This window comes from Phaethon aethereus (assembly GCF_964289735.1).
Source record: "Phaethon aethereus genome assembly, chromosome: 9".
Classification (NCBI taxonomy): domain Eukaryota; kingdom Metazoa; phylum Chordata; class Aves; order Phaethontiformes; family Phaethontidae; genus Phaethon; species Phaethon aethereus.
In genome coordinates, this window is record NC_138585.1 from 5581071 (window position 1) to 5603099 (window position 22029).

The 22029-nt window shown below is 41.1% G+C and overlaps 1 protein-coding gene across 1 annotated transcript in view; it reads right to left on the reverse strand.

Moving 5' to 3' along the window:
• Nucleotides 1-22029, reverse strand: part of LOC309407978 (glypican-5-like) — a gene marked incomplete at both ends in the record, with an annotated part of 392803 nt that overhangs the window by 348089 nt on the left and 22685 nt on the right. Inside the window, one exon of the mRNA XM_082003668.1 lies at nt 17410-17571. Within this exon, the coding sequence (XP_081859794.1) occupies nt 17410-17571 (162 nt within the window). The remainder of the gene's footprint in view (nt 1-17409; nt 17572-22029) is intronic.

The window sequence follows — 22029 nt, forward strand, 5'->3', positions numbered from 1 at the left end:
CAAGTAGCTAAGAGAAGAATCAGTTTTCAGATAGAGATAACTAAGCAGTTTTAGAAACCTTCATTAGTTCTTTGTGTTTTCCTTGAAGCTGTGCCATCCCTGGGCTTATTTTATCTTTGCTATTCATCAGACCATTATTGCTAAGCATAGAGTAGGTAGAAGTGTAGGTAAGTATTTCTTTTCATATAGGTTTTTTTACACGTCTTATTTGTCCTTGAATTCTTAGGTATTCCCTTTCAGAATAGCAAAATGATGGCTGAGGTGAACATTCTCTCAAACCTGCTGAATATACTTAGGAAAAAAAGGGGAAGGAAGCTTTGTGAATACTAAAAAAAAGATTACAAACTTCATATTCCATTTAGAAAGTGTCTAGATTACAACACAAAAAATTAAAGCAAATTCTGATTTAAACCACTGCAACTATACTTCCTATTCTCCAACTGAAAGTGTATCCGACTCATCAAAAAACTCCACTCCACTCTGAAGTTAATGGTACACTCGGAAGAAATGGTAGCTTTGTGCTATCAAGTGCCATTTGCATGTGGCATCAGTGAAGGTCTACAAGAAAGAGATTCTCTGACTGAACCTCAACATCCACACCCCCAGCTCCCTATCAGCAGGCTAGATTGCAAATAGGCTGATTCTGTTTCTGTCTGAAACCAATGCCCACAGCTCTCAGGCTTATTTGTGTGAAGTGTCAGAACTCGGACAAGGAGCGTGCCTGAGCTTGTATGCTCTGCTGGATTAGCTTGATGTCAGGTGTGTTACTGTACAACAGCCACGTTTCAAAATAAATTTGGTATTGAACAGTAATAGCTTTTGCAGACTGAGGATATTGGAAAAGGAAAGGTTAATAGGGAAGGATAGCATCTGTTACCAGATGAATTAACACAGCTGGAGGGAAAAAAATATCTTTTGGACACTACAGTCCTCCTTTAGACAGAACTCCGAAGGGCTCTGACAAAAATTGTCTATTTTCCTTCCCAACTATATTGGCAAATCTAGTGAAGCAACATTATCTCACTTCCTCTCGTGCCATTTGCAGAATTTACTTTGCATGTGAAGTATTGCTCCTCTTCCTCCAGCTTTTCCAAATTTTGCTACCAAATACAGAAGCAGTAAGATTAAGGCAGATGTGTCTGATCACCACAGTCTTAGAATTGGGAGGGGAGGCTGGTGAAAGCATATTTCAGATACTATATTTAGCATATAAGTTATATTCTGGTGACATTTTAATGTTATTTTGTTTTCAAGAAAAATTGACTACACTGGATTTTGGTTCTTTATACATTTAGTTCCTCTCCTGGACTCAGTCTCCGTAAATTGTATTATTAAATCCAAGTAAAAAAGATCATGTGCCTGCCTCTCTATATGTATGCATAAAAATTTTTAAGTCCATGGCACATCCCAATAAAATAATCTTCACTTGGGAAACAGAAGCATCCCCTTTTCTCTGACATTGTAATTGAAAAACTTCAGTTTCATTCTATCCTTGGAGCCAGGATGTAAGCTCAGCTAAATCAGTGGGAAGATTACAAAGCATTTTCACTGCTTTTGGACCCAAAGCCAAGGTGAACGCTTTATTCGGTTTCATAAAGACTACATAAATAAATTTGAACCAGAGAAGAACATTTCACATTCCTATGATTTCAGGTGAAGAAAAATATTCATCTTGGTAAGAGCTACTTTGTCCCACACTGGTAGTATAACCACCTAACATCCACCATCACTATTCAGTAGCTTGATACTCAGAGATAGAGCCTACATGGGTGAAAACTACCATCGTAAAGATATGTAAATCCTTACAGTAACTCCAGGATGGCAATGGCTTCAGTAGGAACTTCAAGCAACCACTTCTGAATAACTAAAATTTATTTTACTTCCAGTGCACAGATCAACTCCCAGTATTCCAAACAATGCTGAAATAAGTTACATACATGAAGACTGACTTATCACTTTATGCTGTTCTCCCCTCTGATGGCTTTCTGCCTTGGGTCTGTCCCTTTGCTCCAGGAAGTATGAACAAGATTTCACAGCAATACAAAAAGCAAGATCAAATGAAGGACATGCCTGTCAGGTTGCCCACGATGGGTCAACTGTAAGAATTATTTCACTAACAGGAAGAACATGTGCATATCTGAAGCCTTCGATCAGCTTCTGTAGATTGGCAGAATCTGGCAACGAATCAAAGCTCTGAACTGCAACTTCTTGCATTGAAACACCTCGGTAGTTTGCACAATTGTCATTTTAGGAAGCAGAAACCAACTCTATAACAACAATGCTCACCGCTGCAGAAGGAATAGAAATCAGGTAGTGGTGGTAGACTTGGGTATCTCTGGAGGAGTCCTAGACACTTCAGTGATTCTGCATCCGTGTGAAGTCATTGCAACAACAGCAGGGTTGAGCCAGCATTGAAAAAAGCATCCTGCACATCCCCAGCACAGCCCCAACCAAATATCACACCTGAAAACAATGCCTTCTTTACAGGGCCAAAAAACCCATGGGATGTTATTTCATTCTCATATATACCTACACTGAGCCACCCAGACAACATTACATCAGTTTAACTTAGGCCAATTTAGGAAGTTATTTTCCAAATTTCTGAATTGTATTGATGCTTACTAAAGGATGTATTTTGCCTTTACTTATGAAGAATTTTTAAAGTAATGAATTATCTATTCATAACTAGTCAAAAAATCAATAGCAAAGTAATCTGGGCTAAAAGGATGCACGCTCCTGTATTCTTTTATTTCACTTTCATTTGCTAGTGCCCCTGAAACTTAATTTTTGTTGGCAATAAGTTTGAGGATGTTTACATTTTCTGACCATTGTTTTACAGATTATTACAGTTGAAGGAATTAGTCTTTCTGGACCATAAGGTTCAAAGAATTAAAAAATGAATTTTTTTTGTAGTTGTACATTTACAACTACTCCCAATTTTGTGGGCCATTATTTTGTCTGCAGCGTTAGAGTGTTTTACATTTCATATTTATAACAGCATATCATATGCTCCTTTTCCATTAAGTTTAGTGAAGAAGGAAGGATACAATGTGCTACAGCAGATGAGACTTCTGTTGAATCCAAATAGCCTCTTTCACCCTATGCACCATGCAACAAGATATGCCTCAGATTTAAAAGTTTAAGAGAATATTTCAGCAGGAGAGCTACACCTTTTTTTGCTCTTAAACAAAAAAATCTCACATTCAATGTTAAGTGCATACCTACATGACCAGCTGACTAAAACCAGTACTATTTGAATGGCTTAGATCCTTCAATGGGCACAGCACCACTGAAACTGAGAGTCCCTCCCACCCTGGCCTCAGCTGACCATGACAAATACAGTCCTCTTGTTATTAGAAATAACCTGTGTTTCCTAACAGCACAAAGGTGCCATTTTCCCTCCTAGCTAACAGACATAAGATCTTCATTTGTCTTTTTATACAAAGAAAATAACCAATGGTTTAGAAGCATCTGGATCATTCCCTGTTGAGTCAGGCACGGAAGGAGCCCTGATTTGTAACTTTTCATTTAGACCACTGAGGAAAAAAAAGCAGCTCTTAGCCACAAGTCAAAATATTTCCTTGGATGATTCTGTATGGGTAGAAATAGAAGGAAGGTTTTCCAGGGATGTTGGACCACATTTTCTGTTATGACTTTCACACAACAACCTGGGCCAAAACTACTAAGAGAAAAAAGTAGGATGTAATACATGAGGAACTGATTAAATGGGTGTAGAAAGGAAGTTCTAGCTCAGATAACTGGTTTTGGTCTGCTGGTCAGCTGTATTTTTCAGGGTGCTATTTATCCACCCACAATTACTACCTATCCAGTTGTATGAAAGCTGGTTGATGGATCCGGAGTTAAACAGCACTCTGTAGCTGGGCCAGGGCGAGCTAAGCCTGGCCACAGACAGAAGGAATGCGAAGTGTTTTCTGGAGCAGTGACTGCTTTTTGAGGTGCCAGTTGGGGCACAGGGCTTCAAGTGTTCCAAGAATCACTGGTCATATATGGAAAACACAGATATTAGAAAGGCAGCAAGGAGAGGCCTTCTCCAAACACCACTAAAAGGGAAAGGAATGGAAATCTAAAAGCTCCATGTTTCTACAAGTGCACCTCTAAAATTTTGATGGCAGGATACCATCTATTTTTATGGAAGGCCACTATTCCTGTTCATAGCCTTCTGCTTACAGTGAATATTACGAAACCTAACAAAAACAATAATAGGAAGGTTAAAGATATTATTACATCTCCTACAAACATGTCTTTCCCACAGCAATCTAAAAGAAGTTAAAGGAAGCTCTCCCAAGAAATGGACAGCACAACTCAGAAAAAGTTACACAACTACAAAACAGTCATGGCAAAAAGTGCAAGAGCTACCTGTTAAAGCTCTTCTTTCTAGTAAGAATCCACCAAGATTTGCATCAGTACTTCCATTCCAAATGTAAACATCTGCAAGGATCCTAATTTTAGCATGGTACAAAGACAAAAGTCTTACTACAGGAAGAAGAAGAGAGCCAATCTCTTAAACCTTTCCCCTTCCGATTAAAGATTCGGAGCAGATGTAGTTATCCTCAGCAGGACAAGGTTTCTAGGATTCTAAAATCTGACACAAACCACTCCAAGAGCTGTAAAGAGGCCTACAATACCAAGGGAAAGATTTGGGGGCATGTGTGGAAGACATGACCCATAAATTCCTTACTTCCAAGTCCTATTCTCACATTGTCACTTAAGTCTGTGGATATCCCAAATTTCTGGTGACCACCAAAGCAACAGTTAATTCATTTCTGTCAAAAAAAAAAAAGCCCCAGAGCCTCCTAGATCACTTTTGGGAAACAAGGCAAAAATGGGTGATACAGTGCTGTAACACACAGCTAACTGGAATAGTGTCTCATTCAAAACTACCACTTGCCAGTAATTGAAAATAAGGCATTCTCATGCTAGAATACAAACACACACACAAGGAGTTAAGTGGTTTGAGTCCACACCCTACTCCAACCACAAGCTGTAGGTCAGTCTCATTCAGCAAAGCTCCAGCTCCCCTTAAACCCCATTCTCCCATAACACAACTATACAACTTCATTTCAACACAGCCTGGTAAAGCATCGTTCAATACGGAAAAGGGAATAACAAACATACATCTAAAATGTTGTGCACTTACACAAGTGTAATGTGTCTACTGAAACACCTATATTTGCTTTTAAGATGAGCATGAAATGCTAACAAGAAGCTAATGTGGCTACAGTAGCAACTCAGTCCTCCACTTAGACAATAAATTTGACTGGAAAAGCAGCCAGAAAATCCCTCCTTTCAATAGAAATAGCGCTGGTGGGATAGAGGCTATCTTCGAGAAATCAGTAAGGTCTTATAGATCATCAATAGCATTCAGATTCACACCAAAAGCAAGAGCTCCATGCAACATTTGAAGAACAGTTAAAGAGTCAATGGGAAGCTGCTAGGCAGCAGCACTAGCCAACCACTTCCCCAATAAAATGGATAAGAAGTATGCATCAGATTATATTTAGAACCACACAAGTCTTCTTAATTCCTAAATCTAAAACATCTGAGCTTAGAGGAAATGTCTTAAGCTTTCCGCAAAGATGGTGATAATTATGGATCCAGTACTTCCTTAAGTAAACCCCAACTCCTAACAAAATAATCCAATAGCTACACTTCCAAAATATTTACACTCCAGCTGCATGGCCAGAAATAGAATCCAAACAGATATCCATGAAGAAAGGCACAGGACAAGGAATCCATGCTAACTTCAAATGCGATGTATTGCACATATCACTTCACAGGTATTTTTGTAGGCAGATGATGAACAACTATTTCAACTTAAGGTCAGATGGAAGAATAAGTTTTAGTGAGAATCACGTTCTCATACAATGGATTTTACCAGATCTCTCTACGCAGTTATAGTACAGCAGTCTTTCACATTACTTTACCACTGCATCCTTATAAATTTCAGTCTCTCCCACCTTACTGGTGTACACCGAACCAGTCCAAGTACTGCTTCAAAGCAGCTTTGATAGCCATGCCATGGGAAGGAGGGAAGAAGGCAGGAGGGGGTGGCTCAGCTGTTCTGACATACAATCTTTCAATTGCAAATCAGTGATCCTAAACTAGTGGTAGAGCAACCAGTAAGTGCAGGGTCAACATTCAGTGAGGCATTCCCTGCTCTGCACATACATTCTTCCTCCTTTCCTCAAGAGATACACCTAAGGGAAAAGCATAAAGGACAAACTGAAGTAACAAAGAGGTTAAAAAATTACTGCTCTACATATTTGTCCATTCATGCTGTGAGTGGCTGAAACATGCAAGCATGCAATTGCAAAACAAGCATATAGTTTTCCTTTCCTCACTTCCAAAGCTTGCTACAATTCTAAAAGGTTTTGAAAATATTTTGTCTGAAGGTAAATGCTCACATGAATAAACTCACTTAAAATCAAGTACACATCTTTTTAAACTAAAGTATCCTCAATGCCTATCTGCCTCAACCACAATGCCTTCAACTGGTAGGCAACCTGGGAAACCTTGACATTCCAGAGTAACAACATTTTGACAAAGATATTTTGAACTAAGATGAAGCACAGAAAGTCTGAAATCTGATCTAGAAATCCCAACACTGCAAATGTGCTTGTAAACACTAAGACTGCTATCTCATACTGAAAAACGTGATCCTTTTGCTTTTACACACCCTCCATCTGTCTATATTCCTCTGTCTCTCATGTTACAGTAACACTGTAATCTTCCTGGCATGGTTTCTTAGGTTTTTATATACAGCACAGTGAAGTCCTAGCCCATAAATAAAATACCACATGACAGCAACTGCAATAAGTAATTTTCTGTTAATAACTGGAAGAAAAAAAAATTCATCCTCTTTACAACTATACACACCTAACAGTTTAGATCAGTAACACATTTTTACACATCTTTACTAAAAGGCATATACACAAACTGTTCTAAAAGTAAAAACAAAATATATCTGCATAACAAGGATAGTGAATTAATTTTTCTGAAAAAAATTCAGAAGAATTTAATACATTCCACATTTGCCTCCTAAAGTAAGGTAAGAAAATAATGAAAGTGTATTTTCTAATGCCAGTTAACCTGAAAAAAATATTTTCTGCATAAAATTCTTCTCATCATTGAGAGTCTACAGTTCGCAGAAGAGCGCACACTACAGACTGAAATGCCACACTATCATTACAGGCACGGAGCTGAGGTTTTAATCTATTGTTTTCTCCTGAACATACTTGCTTTGAGATATTTGCTCTCTTAACCTTATCAGTCATGCTCAATCATTTTCTTTTTGAAGTCTCTAAATGCAACAGTGAGAATGAAGTAAGGATTTCCTGTAAATCAGTCTTTTTGTGTTTAGTTCGTTATCTCCAACATTTTTTTCTCCTATTTTTATTGAATTGACCAACCATTTCAATGTTACAGTAGCTATGCTCTTGCTCAAGAACATCTAAAACTTTGCATCTAGAAATGGCCTGAAAGAATGCCTTTCCGTCTCACAATGAAAGGATTAATAAAACAACAAAAGGAAGTTTAAACAATCTATGATCTTTAGGAGAAAAGGATGTGTAATTAAAAGCTGAATTACCATTGAAATAAAATCCCTCAAACTGAAGGACAGTAAATCATCCTTTTTTTTATTCCAAGTAAGTTTTGGGTAGGAACTATCTTCATACACTTACACTCCTATTCAAAAAAACCTCTTTGTCAGAACACATTGCTTCCGAGGGCTTCACCCACTTTTTTTCCACAAAATGCCAGACTAACTTAGGCAAGTGGGAACTTGGACTTGATTGTACTCGAACAACTTAATTTCATAAGATTTACTGAAGTACTCACACAGCCAGCAGTGAAGTCACTGGGATTGGGGACTTCATATAATTAGAGACTGAGAAGTAATGCTACCTGTATGGAAATGCCCTGTTCAGAACAAAAGTGAAATAGAGGGAGAGGGAGAAAACCACCCACCACCTTTCAGGAGGCCACTGAAATTTCACAACATAGTTATGAATAAAGTGAGTTACCCCAGAAGAAAGAGGACACTACACGAGATTCCAGAAACACTGTCACAAAAACACTGCCCTCGCAACAGCAACCGTGTTAAAGCCTCCCCAAGGTAGTCAAGCCCTCAGATTTATTTGCTCACTCTGCTTTTGCAGGTTTTTCTTAATTTTCTTTTTTAGGCATGAACACTTTCTCTCCAGCTACCTTTGTGTTTCCTATCTGGACTAATTTATCATTGATTTACTGGGCTACATTTCCACCATGCTTTTATACTCTGGAGATACACAGCCTGAGAAGGTACTGGAAAGAACAAAGAGGTAGAAAAAGACAATTAGGACAACAGAGAGGTGAAATATGGACACAGAGATAAGATTACCAAACACACGATGTGTGTGTTCATTAGATTTCTTGTTCTAGCACCAACATGCCCTACCCACATTGCATGAGCAACAGTTATAAATAGATAATGAAGAGACCGTCCCTGCCCCAAATTGCTTACATTCTAGGTATCAAATGACAGCCAAAGCCAGACAAGCTCAGGAAGCAAGTTTACATGATTATAAAGGCTAAATGAATGATATCTTACCTAGCGGATTCGCTGTTTCCTTTTAAATGCATTTAATGTATATTTCTCTCACCACTTCACCTGGAGTTATACCACCCTTTCAAAGCCCTGCGCCAAACAATTCTGTGAAATCTGTACTTAATCACTTAAAAGTAACAAAGATATATAAACAATGTAACACTTTTGCTTAACACTCAAAGCACTATAATTCTAGTAACCAGTCAAAAACTTTGATACTCGTAAGTGTATAATGATTACCAATATAAGCTTCTGGCAAGACTAATATCACCCAGTTATCCACAAGCACAGCTCTGCATATTGCACACTTGAAAAACAGTTGCACGCTATTTTCGTAAATCAAGCCTCCATACAACACGCAGGAACTCTTACAGCCATGAACTACGCTCAATGCTGGCGACTCCACAGTATCACCATCAACTGCCAACTGATAGAAGGTCATTTCAGCACAATAAATAAGACTTGATGTAAGGTTTTCCACGTTTAAGGAGAAATCCACTATTAACAATATAATCACTAGCTTTAGTTATCCTATAAAGACTTCTGTGGACATGATCTTCACTACTAGATGTGGTTTGCAAGACAGTGATTTACATTCGACAGCTAGAATTAAGTGTTATTCTTACGTTTTCATTAAATTTTCCACTTGAATTTGCTATTTTGAAAGCATAAGGTCATCAGAATTTTTTGACAAAAGTGATTTCCTCCATTATTCCTTCCTTTGATTTTTCCTGTGTTCTTTTAAAGACTAATAATCTGTTCTTCCTAACAAGCTGCCCAAGTGACAAGGTACAGCAAGGGGATACATTAAGGCAATCAGAAATGCACAAAAATTACCAAGATCAACAGTTATTTACACTACTATAGCAGTTAGAGATGCTAACGGAACGCCAGGACAAAGTGTGGTGCCTGCCCCAGAGCTGCCAATAAAAAGGCAGGCAACCAACAGCTGATGGATACACACAGATGGGGGAAGGACAAAAAGGGCAAGAACACAACAAACCTGGTCCGCATAACAGGCAGTGGATTCAGCACATTTTGGGTTGACTTTCACAAGTATTTTGTTTACCATGACCTTAATGAGAGTTTTAAGAGCAGCATTTAAAGGAAGACAATGAAGGCACAGAAGATTTTTACAGCGCACACTTCTCTAACATGAAAGACAGCATAGGAAAACCAAAAAGGTAACCAGCTGAATTTTTATATTAAGTGAATGAATAGGCTGGCATTACTGGCCTGTGAGAATAACTGTTATTTAGATCGTGAATCACAGGTGACTAGCACCATGGGCTACACTGGAAAATACAAGAGGAAAAGCACATTTTAGATGCAGGACGGTAGCGCTATCAAGGAAACTGAGAATGTGATCAGGAGGTTGACTAGGGAGATGAACTTTTCAGCAGGATCCAGATAACCTTGAAAAAACAGTGAAAACAGTAAAAACTATTGGATACTTTCATAATATATTCTATGGGAGATGAAACAGTATGGGAAAAATCAAGAGGCATGGAGAGTCTTAGAGGACATGAGAGCCTGGGACGAACTTCCGTAAACACTATGTTTAATATGCCCTACAGAAAAATTTTAAAGGAGAACCTTTGTTTTTTCCCACATTTAACTTTCAGCTTGTATGTATATACAAAGAAAGCACATTCCTTAAATTATTTATTGATAGTAGATTAAACTGATTCCAATTTCTATGAAAAACGGAACAGTACAAGACACCAGGTAAGAAATACTTTCATTCTCTTGTAATCTACAACATAAAAATGTCAATCTGAATCGAGAATTTTTACAAAAGCGTACACAGAAGTTCTGAAAAGTTATTATTCCAAAGGATCACAGGTAGTCTTTCAGCCAAAAAAGAATACCTCACACCATTTAAAAATATTTAGAGACTGAACACACACAAGCTGCATAGTGAGTTCAATAACCACCATTCACAATGCAAAGCTAATATTTACTCACAGCCCCTGGCATATCACCAAGGTTTTAATTTTGCCCATTCAGAAGATAAAAGGTGAGAGCATTAGGGAACATCACATTGCAAACTATTATTTTTATATTTTGCTGAGAAAAGGACAATTACAGGAAAAAATTTAACACCTCTCCCCTCACCCCACAGGCAAAGAATCAAGTCTTTGCAAAGCCTTGGGCTCTAAAACCGTAAGTGGCATACAGAAGATGAATAATTAGACTGGCAATAAGTACACTCTTAAACAATAAAACTTAATAATCAAGTGACACAATGGAATTAGGCAGCGGCATGTTTAAAGCAAGCACCCTGATGCATAAACTGCGGTCAGCATGTGGTCGACATTGCCAATTTTTTTGCGGTAACCAAAAGATAACCTGGTGAAAGAGGAATTAACGGACATTGGGCCCAATAACAGATAATTACAGCAATGGATAACGGGTGCATCTCAGCCTAGACTCAGGAAGCTCTTGAATAATCATTCTCCAGAGAACAGCAGGGTTAAAAAAAGGGATGCATGTTCATATTTTTTATGTATTTCCCTGTCCATTTTTACTGGCCATTGGACAAGACTGTTAGGTGGCCTTGCAGCCTCACCCAACGTGACAGTACCTATGTGCAGCATGGGGAAAAGGCAGTTGTTGCCATTTCATCAATTGTAGATGGCACCAATAAAGATGATAAAAACAGGATGGCAGAATCAGAAGTCCATCTCCCACAAAGGTATTGCTTGACCACTATTGCACATTAGCTTCTTGGTTACACAAGCTACTTATTTCTAATGGACTCTGGCTCTCCTGCCTTACAGTTCTTCACTTTTTGCTGCCTCCACCCACCATAAACTGTCCTACAGTGGATTGCAAACCGGGGAAATTCCTTTCTCCGAACCGATGGCATGCTAAGCACACTGGATTTATGAACTTTCAGATAGTACCAAAATACAAAGGAAGAATCTTATCACCAAAGCATTGGTGCAGAATACCCTTTCCTCATACTGAGCTGCTCTGAAACACTGACCTGATCCACAGTTAGGGCAGAGTAGCCCAACTGTGCCAAGACCAAGGACAAAATGATCATCTTTCAGTCTTCCAGCAAACATTTAAAGAGACTACAATCAGCCAAAGTCACCGTTCCCTCCCAGGTCTCTAGAAATCACAAATACTTTTTTAGTAGGATCAGAAGAGGTCACAAAGATTAAGTTGCATTCTTGGCTCTTCCTATGGTATGATGTGCCACTTGAGGAAAAATTTTCCTTCCCCTGTACCTCGCTCTATCCATCTCTAGCACCAATACACCCACACTGAAGTACTTTCCAAAAGCACCTAAGAGCTACAGGCAAAGTACCCTATAAAGAGCTATGTTTACATTTCAACAAACAGCAGCAACCAAAAAAGGCTGGTTTCATCATAAGGATGAAGACAGCCTTCTCCCACCTACAGCCCCATACAAGACAGATCGCAGTAGTCCATGTGCATGCAGTTCACACACACGAGGCTACAGCTAAACAGGAATATTCCAGCCTGCATACATAAACCAGGCTTTCACTCCAGCTAGAAAACACATACTGTTGGTGCACTGGAATAGGAATGAATAGTACACAGGAGGTGGACAGAAACACTCTGATGGACCCTCTCTCCTATCTCTCTCTCTGTAGGGAATCATTTTTGCATTGAGCCAAAAAAATTATACATCTCAGCCAGCTTTCAGATCAAAGGTCACCAGAGTATAAAAATCTTCTTAGCAGGGTTATACAAGTGGAAAGGGGCGGGTAACAATTTGTCTGAATAGAAGACCAAGTACTACAGGATTACATAAAAACTATTTAAAAAACATTTCTGTAATCCGGTAGTAAATAAAGGAAACCAGAAGCATTGTTGGTGATGGTTGGCAGGCTTCCGTTGGTGATGGTTGGCTTTTTTTTTTTAAAATAGCTCATTGATTTTGGACTGCATCCATCTCCAGCATTGTGACTACACTGCATATAGTAATTGACTATAAACCAGAGTGCACTTCTCCAGCCAAGTCTTTTTTTGTTTTGTAAATTTTATTGCACTTCAACACCATTAACCAGCCACTCCTATTTCAAGCTGATATTCCTAAATTGAGTAAAAATAAGCATCAGCAACACTGCAACTCAGCCAAGTTAAAATGGAGAATGTTTGACTCCACATGGCTCTGAGTGCCAGTGTACTATATTATTTATTTCTGAGAATGCTCAGGTCAGTGATGGTATCCATCCCAAGACCCACAGAAACCAGCCAACTCTTTGCATTCACCAGGGAGGATGCCAGAGTAAAAACTTTGTGCTTAAGGACTTTGTGGATCAACTGAGGATTAACTTTCAGGCATTTTGCTGACAACCAGGAGTCCTGGGCTCCATCCCTCCTACAACTAGGCTGCCCCCTCCGCCTTGTACCATTCATGTCCTTCCCAGTTGCCTGCTTGGATCAGAGGAGAGCAGGGCAAAACAACGTGTGTGCACAGCAATGGCAGCAAGCAGCCTTCCCAGCTAGCATCTCCTCATTCCATATAAAGCAGAACATAAGCACAGCTTTGCCAAACCCCTTGAGTTAGGAATGAGAGGAACAGAGTGCTACAAGCTTATCTACCCTCCTATAGCTGAGAGAATATGGGAAGACCTGGCCCTGCCAGTCAAATGAATGCTATTTCAGAGAAGAACCACAAAATTATTGCTTTATAACCAATGTGCTTTCATTCCTGAAAGAGCTTTTTCTTCAGAGGCTGCAAGTGAACAACTTTTATTGCCTGCTGTAAAAAACAAAAAGCACAGCAAAGAACAGTAATTTTTTTTTTTAATCTGCTGAGTTAAAACTTTTCACTGTACCTCTGATACCTGCTAATTTGGTGGCTGAAATGTCAGGTAGGTTTCAAAGTATTTTGCTCTGCCTCTCTGCAGAGCCCATCAGCAGAACAAATAAGTTACCAGCGTTTTTATTCTCGCTACTTCAAACTAGCCTCAGCATAAGATGACAGGAGCAAAGCTAAGCTTTCTGTAGGTCCTTACATGGCACCTGTTGGTGCTCTCCATGAAGGACAGAGAACAGGGAGGCCAGGTTTCTCTCTAATGTCTGTCCACAACAAAGCTTTCCTGTCAGATTATTGATACCTCTTCTGACAGCAACTTTCAGCCTGCACACCCATGCCACTTTTAATTCACTAACAATTAATCAGTTGCCTTGCTTGGAAGCATCCCCAAGGAGTGCCGGGATTGCATAAGGGAATTGGGAGGAACAGAAGGATGACTGTGCCAAGTAACACATAGTATCACCACAAAGACATAAATCTGAGCTAAAACAATACATTTGTTTACACGCAAGGCTAAAGAAGGTTGGGACAAAGAAAACAGTAAGTTCAAAGGAAAATCTTCTGGTTATCAAAGGGGAAAGCCAGTTACAAAATGAAAGCATCCTGTTTGATCATTGATTTAAATAGTTCTGCTGGACATGACAGGCTGCAGCCACAGGAGCAAAGGCAGAGAGATGGGCACATCTTTGGAGGGGACAAACTGTCCTGCTCCAAAACGCATACAAAACAAAGGCACCTGTGAAGAGCCAGAGGGTGCCATACTCGGATCATTACAACAGGCACATTCTTCTCTTATGCTGCTCCTGTTACAGTTTGGCACACTTACGTGTCTTACTCACTTACTCCAGCTTGCCTTTGACTCCATTTGGAGCACACTGTCATTTCATTAATAACGTATCTGTAGAGTGACCACAGTTATGACTTTTAGGCTACACCATAGACCAAAACATCAAGAGAATCCAGCAGCTTTCCATGAAACCCTCCCCCAGAGTCCTGGTTACATTCAACAAGTCAAACACCCAAAAGATTTTATGACAGTGTATGATTTTGCAGGAGCTGATTCTGATGACATGCTTTCCAAGCAGCCAGCTGTCCCTTTTATTCCTGCCTCTCTCCCTTCCTCCTGCCCTGTTACTAATGGGGAGAGCATTTTACAGCCTGCAGCTGATGCCAATGTGCCTCTTCCTAATCAAATCAGGTGTAAGAGCAACTGCATTAGAGACAGGAATTCAAGCAAAACACATCCATGCAGAAGCTTGATTTATTAAGTGTGTGAGCAAGGACTGGGTTGCTAATATTGAAAAATTTAAAAGGGGGAAAAAGAGCAGGCTTGAACCATAGCACTAAGGCTGTCCATGTGTACGGATTGGGCAATAGCCCAAGTATAACAAGCCTGCCCACAGCTGTGGTATATTTAATCAAGTCTTACAGACTAATTATTGTGCACAACTAAATCCAGCACCTGTGAAATTGTCTTATTTCAGCAGTGGGCAAAGCTACATAAGTTACATTTTCAATTTCAAAAAGAAAAACCAAAACAAAATCTCTTCAAGTCCAAAATGTCCACAGTCAACTGTAATACACAGGCAGAGAAGAGGAAATATTTAACCAAATTCACATCAAAACACCTACTCACATGAGAAAGCTCTTTTCTATTAATACTTATGGTATATAACTGCAGGTCCTCAAAATTAAGTGACTGCCACAAAAGAAAATGAGATGAGAACTTAAAACCACATTCTCTGTCCTGTCCCCACCCTCCCCTCACCCCCCCAAAAAAGTTGTTCTCTTCTCCCACTGAAATTTAATTCCCACCACTATGTTCTTAAAGCTGGACTCCTGAAAATCTGTTTTTTATACTGTATTAGTCTTGAAAATTGTTTCATCAGTATGGGTATAATATTAACGGTATTGACTACTAGGAGTGCATAAAAAGCAGTTAAGATTTCTTTTCCTCAGCAGTAGGCAGCAAGGCTGACTACTGCTTTGCTTTGACTACACTAACAGTACTAAAAATGTGTATATATAAAATAAAGTGTGCATGGAAATTATACAAGTAAACACCACCACATACAAATGAATAAATTGCTATCTTTTTAGCAAGTCTGAACCAGTTGCAACTGCTGCAAGAAACATGAAATCTGAAAGGCACCTGAAAGCTTCCAAAATAAGGGTATTTCTTTTCTCAGACTTCAAATGTGCTTTTGGCACACTCACATTTTATCACTCAAAATAGCAACAAGCCGAAACAGGCCAAAAGGACAGAGTTAATTCAATGCAAAGATCTTCCCTCTCAGTAAATGTCTCACACAGTACCACTCTTAGCAACAGAATGTTTATACAGCACAAGATAAAGAGAGGCTTTTCACTAACACCTGTGACAAAACCGAAGAACAAAAGCAGCTCCCAATGCAAGAGAGAAGTGTTACATTTCTCAAGTGTTCCCACCTAATGTAGACAAGAAGGCCAACCATAACAAGTTACACCAAACAACCTGTTTACCCACTTCCAGAAAATGTTTGTAAATTGGAACTGTGTGAAACATCTAACTACTTCTTTCATTCCATCCAAAGGCTTCAACAGCAAAGGACAATAAAGCTGCTGGCTTGACCTAAAGGGGCTGGCAGGTTAATCTATTCTGACCTTATCTTTATTCAATCATGATACTGAAAGATTGCTTGAATAACTTACCAGCATTTTACAATACCAACAGTCACCCTTTTACTACAGTGCTCCTCCAAAGTGCCCTCCAACCAAATTTTTAAATCATGGGGGTTATGAAAAAATTTTCAAAAATTGGAAAATAAACCAAAATGCTATTTCTCACTCATGGGTACAGAACAGAGGAAAGAGGTAAACAATCAAGATAAAAAGAAAATTTTTATCTTGCCATGCACAACTCTCTCAGATTTCCACCATTGCTTATTCTCAATTTTAGATAACATGCTATCTCTCATTAACATTCAATTGCATCTTTTATTTATAGTATTTTCACTAAGATGGAAGAAACTAGACAGAAAAACCACTATTTGATAAAAACTGCCTTGTAAGAATAGGCTTAATCAAACAAACCTAACACTTTGTATTTTAATAACTATTGGCTTGTTTTCAAAACCAAGTCCATGAGAGTGTTCAGCACTAAACATAGCAAAGCAGTGAGTTAAAATTAAGCACATGATTAGGCCCACAGAAGTTAGTAAGCTGGATTCATGACTCAGCGATTGATTTAATCACTAAACTCTCATATATTTAAAGTTCACAGCCTATGCTTAAATGCCTTTCTGGAAAAGAGGCTCCAACGCTCAGCACTGGTACACAATCCTATGAAAGCATTTTCCTCCCTTTAATAGTACAACAACCAACTGTATGAAGACACTATAGACTTAAATCAACCTGTTAGAACAGGGTAGCTTTGCGAACAGCAAGAGTTATGAGAACAGACTTTCAGCACAGGTTTCTTCATGCATTCACATTTAAATGTGCGGCCATAACTCTTGAAAACAGATCACTCATGTGGCCTGCCAGGAAGCAAAACATTTTGGCATAAAGAGAGCACCGTGTTCTCACTTGAGATATCAGCTAGAGCACTTATTCTTCAGCACTAACAAATGCATTTTCATTTAACATTTACACCTGTAAATGGTTTGGCAACACAAGGTAATATCAAGAAGCACAACCAACCATAAGGCACCTAAATGACATTTGAAGATGTCTTGAAAAAATCCATGCCAATCTTTTTTGAAATGATCCTGGGAACAAGGTCTAAGCTTAAATCTATTCCTAATTAGATTTAGGCAGATGCTTAAAATGCCCGTAAAGATTAAGTGCCATCATCTTTTTCTAAAAGCAGGATCAAAGAACAGGGAAATAAACCATAAGCCAGTGACTCCAACACACAATGCAAAAGAAACCAAAAACCAAGTAAAGAGCATTTCACTTTGATTGCAGAGAACAACTTTATAAACTGCCCATAGAACCGCAGTACCTCAACAGTTCCTACCTTGAAAAGCTGTGATATGACCAACAATCATGTACTTCAGTTCAAAATTCAGTGCCTGGATACTTTGAGTCCTCTCCCTTCGAACAGCTGCCTGGTAGCTTTCTTCCATTTTTTTGGTACAACATGTTGGTGCTCTATGTTGACAGATCTGTAAATCTGACTCTTAAAGCAAACAAGAAAAACATAATAATTAGAAAACTTTCCAACTTACATCATAAACATAAATAATCCTTCTTAATGTCAAAACCATCACATTTAAAATTTTGAAACAAAACACAACACATAAGGAATGACGTTGTGAAACTTGGTTACTCTTTGGTAGCCGGAGTGGCTTTTTTTTTTTTTCCCCTTTTCTCTCTAGTTTTAATACGTTTAGTTCCTTTCTGAATTAGATTTCAAAACAAGAAGCAATAGTTGCAAAAAAATAGAACTGATTTCTTCAGCAACCTGGATTTAGCTATCTAGGGCCAGAAGAAATGGACTCACACAGAGAAAGACCCAGAGCTACATACAACCAGTGGGAAATCAGAGACTACTATTTTGATTTCTAGGCTTAACACATACTGAGAGTCAACAAGGCCTCACCTGAACCAAAAAGAACTGTTTTTAAACTCAGCCATATAGATCTCCATCTACTTAATTTTAAGTAACCTTAGTATTTTTGAAACCAAGTTCTAACCCGCCTACATGTAACATAAATGTACTGAAATATCTTCCACCTCACAACTACAGAGAAAGTTGAAAGTTGATTAAAAACTTAAATTTTTGTGAAATTTTTTATTTTAAATCATTTCATCTCTGCACGTGTTTCAGGAAGTCTAGCATCCTTGATTAGGAAACCTACACAACACACAGCTGTGATGGACACTCAGGGTCTATTTGCTCTACGTCATGGGATTTGCAGGTACCAGAAAGTTCCAGAAAGGAGCTCTTACAGACTACAGATGAATATATTCTGGTGCTTCATGAATAATGTTTTAAGAGGGGGAGGGGAAAAAAGCAAGAGGCAATTCAGTAGAGCAAATCCCAAACCAGAGGTAAGCATAAAAAAATACCAGAGCCAAAACAGTCACACAAGATTAAAAAGCAGCTATTTCCGATGCCATTGCCCAGTAAATCAAGAACACCCCAGCAGGAAGCCTTCAACCAGCACGTTTCAGGCACTACCTTCCCTCCACCTCAAGGTGGAAATAGGGGCCCTGAGGGAAAACGGCCCTGAATCACACAGAATCACTAAGGTTGAAAAGGACCTTCAAGATCATCAAGTCCAACCATTAATCCAGCGCCACCATGTCCACTAAACTATGTCCTGAAGCACCACATCCACACGTTTTTTGAACACTTCCAGAGATGGCGACTCCACCACCTCCCTGGGTAGCCTGCTCCAATGCTTGACCACCCTCTCAGTGAAGAAATTTTTCCTAATATCCAGTCTAAACCTCCCCTGGCGCAACTTGAGGCCATTTCCTCTTGTCCTATCACTGGTTACTTGGGAGAAGAGACCAACACCCTCATCGCCACAACCCCCTTTCAGGTAGTTGTAGAGAGCAATAAGGTCTCCCCTCAGCCTCCTCTTCTCCACACTAAACAACCCCAGTTCCCTCAGCCGCTCCCACTTGTGCTCCAGACCCGTCACCATCTTCATTGCCCTTCTCTGGACACGCTCCAGCACCTCAGCATCCTTCTTGTAGGGAGGGGCCCAAAACTGAACACAGGATTCAAGGTGCTGCCTCACCAGTGCCGAGTACAGGGGCGCAATCACTTCCCTACTCCTGCTGGCCACACTATTGCTGATACAGGCCAGGACACTGTTGGCCTTCTTGGCCACCTGGGCACACTGCCGGCTCATGTTCAGCCTGCCGTCAACCAGCACCCCCAGGTCCCTTTCCGCCAGGCAGCTCTCCAGCCACTCCTCCCCAAGCCTGTAGCGTTGCATGGGGTTGTTGTGGCCGAAGTGCAGGACCCTGCACTTGGCCTTATTAAACCTCATACAGTTGACCTCTGCCCATCGATCCAGCCTGTCCAGATCCCTCTGCAGAGCCCTCCTACCCTCCAGCAGATCAACACTCCCACCCAGCCTTAGTGTCATCTGCAAACTTACTGAGGGAGCACAGTAAGGCTCCTCTGCCAGCTCTCTCAGTACTCTTGGGTGGATCCCATCAGGCCCCATAGACTTGTGGGTGTCCAGGTGGCTTAACACATCCTTCACTGCTTCCTCCTGGATTATGGGTGGGTTATTGTGTTCTCCATCCCCATCTTCCAGCTCAGGGGGCTGAATACCCTGTGGATACCTGGACTGGCTATTAAAGACTGAGGCAAAGGCTGCATTAAGTACCTCAACCTTGTCCTCGTTTTTGGAGACAATGTTCCCTGCCACATCCCGTAAGGGATGGAGATTCTCCTTGCCTTTCTTTTTGTTGTTAATATATTTGTAGAAGCATTTTTTATTATCCTTTACAACTGTGGCCAGACTGAGCTCTAGCTGGGCTTTTCCTTTCTAATTTTGTCCCTGCTTGACCTAATGAGATCCTTGTACTCTTCGTGAGTTGCCTGCTCCTTCTTCCAGAGGTGATAAACTCTCCTCTTTTCCCTAAGTCCCAGCAAAATCTCCCTGTTCAGCCAGGCCGGTCGCCTTCCCCGCCAGCTTTTCTCACAGCACATGGGGACCGTTTGCTCCTGCGCCTTTAAGATTTCCTTCTTGAAGGCTGTCCAGCCTTCCTGGACCCCTTTGTCCTTCAGGACTGTCTCCCAAGGGACTCTCTCAACCAGCGACCTGAACAGGCCAAAGTCTGCCCTCTGGAAGTCCATGGTAGCGGTTTTGCTGACCCCTCTCCTTACTTCGCTCAGAACTGAGAATTCTATCATGTCATGGTCACTAAGCCCAAGACGGCCTCTAACCACCACATCTCTCACCAGTCCTTCTCTGTTTGTAAACAGCAGGTCCAGTCCAGGTAAGGCACTTCCCCTGGTGGGCTCACTCACGAGCTGTGTCAGGAAGTTATCCTCCACACACTCCAGAAACCTCCCAGATTGTTTCCTCTCTGTCATGTTATACTTCCAGCAGATGTCGGTAGATTGAAGTCCCCCACAAGAACAAGGGCCAGTGAATGCGAGACTTCTGCCAGTCGCTTATAGAATGTCTCATCTGTCTCTTCGTCTTGTTTGGGTGGTCTGAAACAGACTCCCAGCAAGATATCCGCCTCATTGGCCTTCCCCCTCATCCTTACCCATAAGCACTCTACTTGGTCTTCACAATCATTGATTTCTATGCAATCAAAACACTCCCTAACATACAGAGCCACCCCACCACCTCTCCTTCCTTGCCTATCGCTTCGGAAGAGCTTATAGCCATCCATTGCAGCACTCCAGTCATGAGAAGCATCCCACCATGTTTCTGTGATGGCAACTACAACATAGCTGTCCTGCTGCACAATGGCTTCCAGCTCCTCCTGTTTGGTGCCCATGCTGTGTGCATTGGTGTCCATGCTGTGTGCATTGGTGTAGATGCACTTGAGCTGGGCTATCGATTTCAACTCTGGCACGCCACCCCTAGGCTCAACTCTAGTGAGCCTGGTTTTATCCCCTCCCTGCTTCAAATCTAGTTTAAAGCCCTCTCAGTGAGGCCTGCCAGCTCATAAGCAAGAATCCTTTTGCCCCTTGGAGACAGTTGCACTCCATCTGCTGCAAGGAGGCCCGGTGCCGTGTAAACCGCCCCATGGTCAAAAAACCCAAAATTCTGACGACAGCACCAGCCCCTGAGCCATGTGTTGATCAGATGTGCTTTCCTGTTCCTTTCAGCGTTCTTCCCTGTCACTGAAGGGATTGATGAAAACACCACCTGTGCTCCCGCTCCATCGACCAGTTGCCCCAGTGCCCTCAAGTCCTTTTTGACTGCCTTTGGGCTTCTTAGTGCAACCTCATCATTGCCAACCTGCATGACCAACAGTAGGTAGTAATCAGTGGGCCAAAAGGGGCCCTAAGGGAAAGAGGCCACAGGTGCCACCTCCATGCCCATCCCTTGGCACTGCTCCCGGGAAGATGGCACCCTTTCCCGGGAAGGCCGCTGCCGCGCTGGGGGAGAGCCTGACAGCAGCCCAGGCCGAAGCAGGAGCCAGGCGCTGGCACCCTCCCTGCTGCCAGGCCCGGAGCTGGCCTGGCCCCACACCACCACCCCGGGGCAGCCCGCCACCCCTCTGGGCCCAAGGGCATTTCTGGTCTTAAATCGCTGTCAGCACTGCTGGCAATCCCTCCCCACACAGCAACAATGGGACCAGAGGGCATGAATGGATGGAAACAGCCCCGATTCTCCCAGCAGGCCATGTTCGGCCAGAGGATTTCACCCAGGTCACCACGGAGCACCTGGATCAAGCCTTGGGACAGAAATATTAACGAGCAATTACACTGCATTAACCCTCACCACCCAGCCTTGCAAGTTAACACATAGCAAGACTCCGCATACAGTTGACAATGATGAAAAGCAAGAAGGTACAAGGATGCACACTGAAGGAGCAGTAGAGAAACAACCAAACCACCAGGCTCTGCTCAGGGCCAGCTCCAGATCAACAGCTCAACGAGACCAAAACTGCAGGGAAGAGCTTCAATAATCTCCCTTGCCGAGGG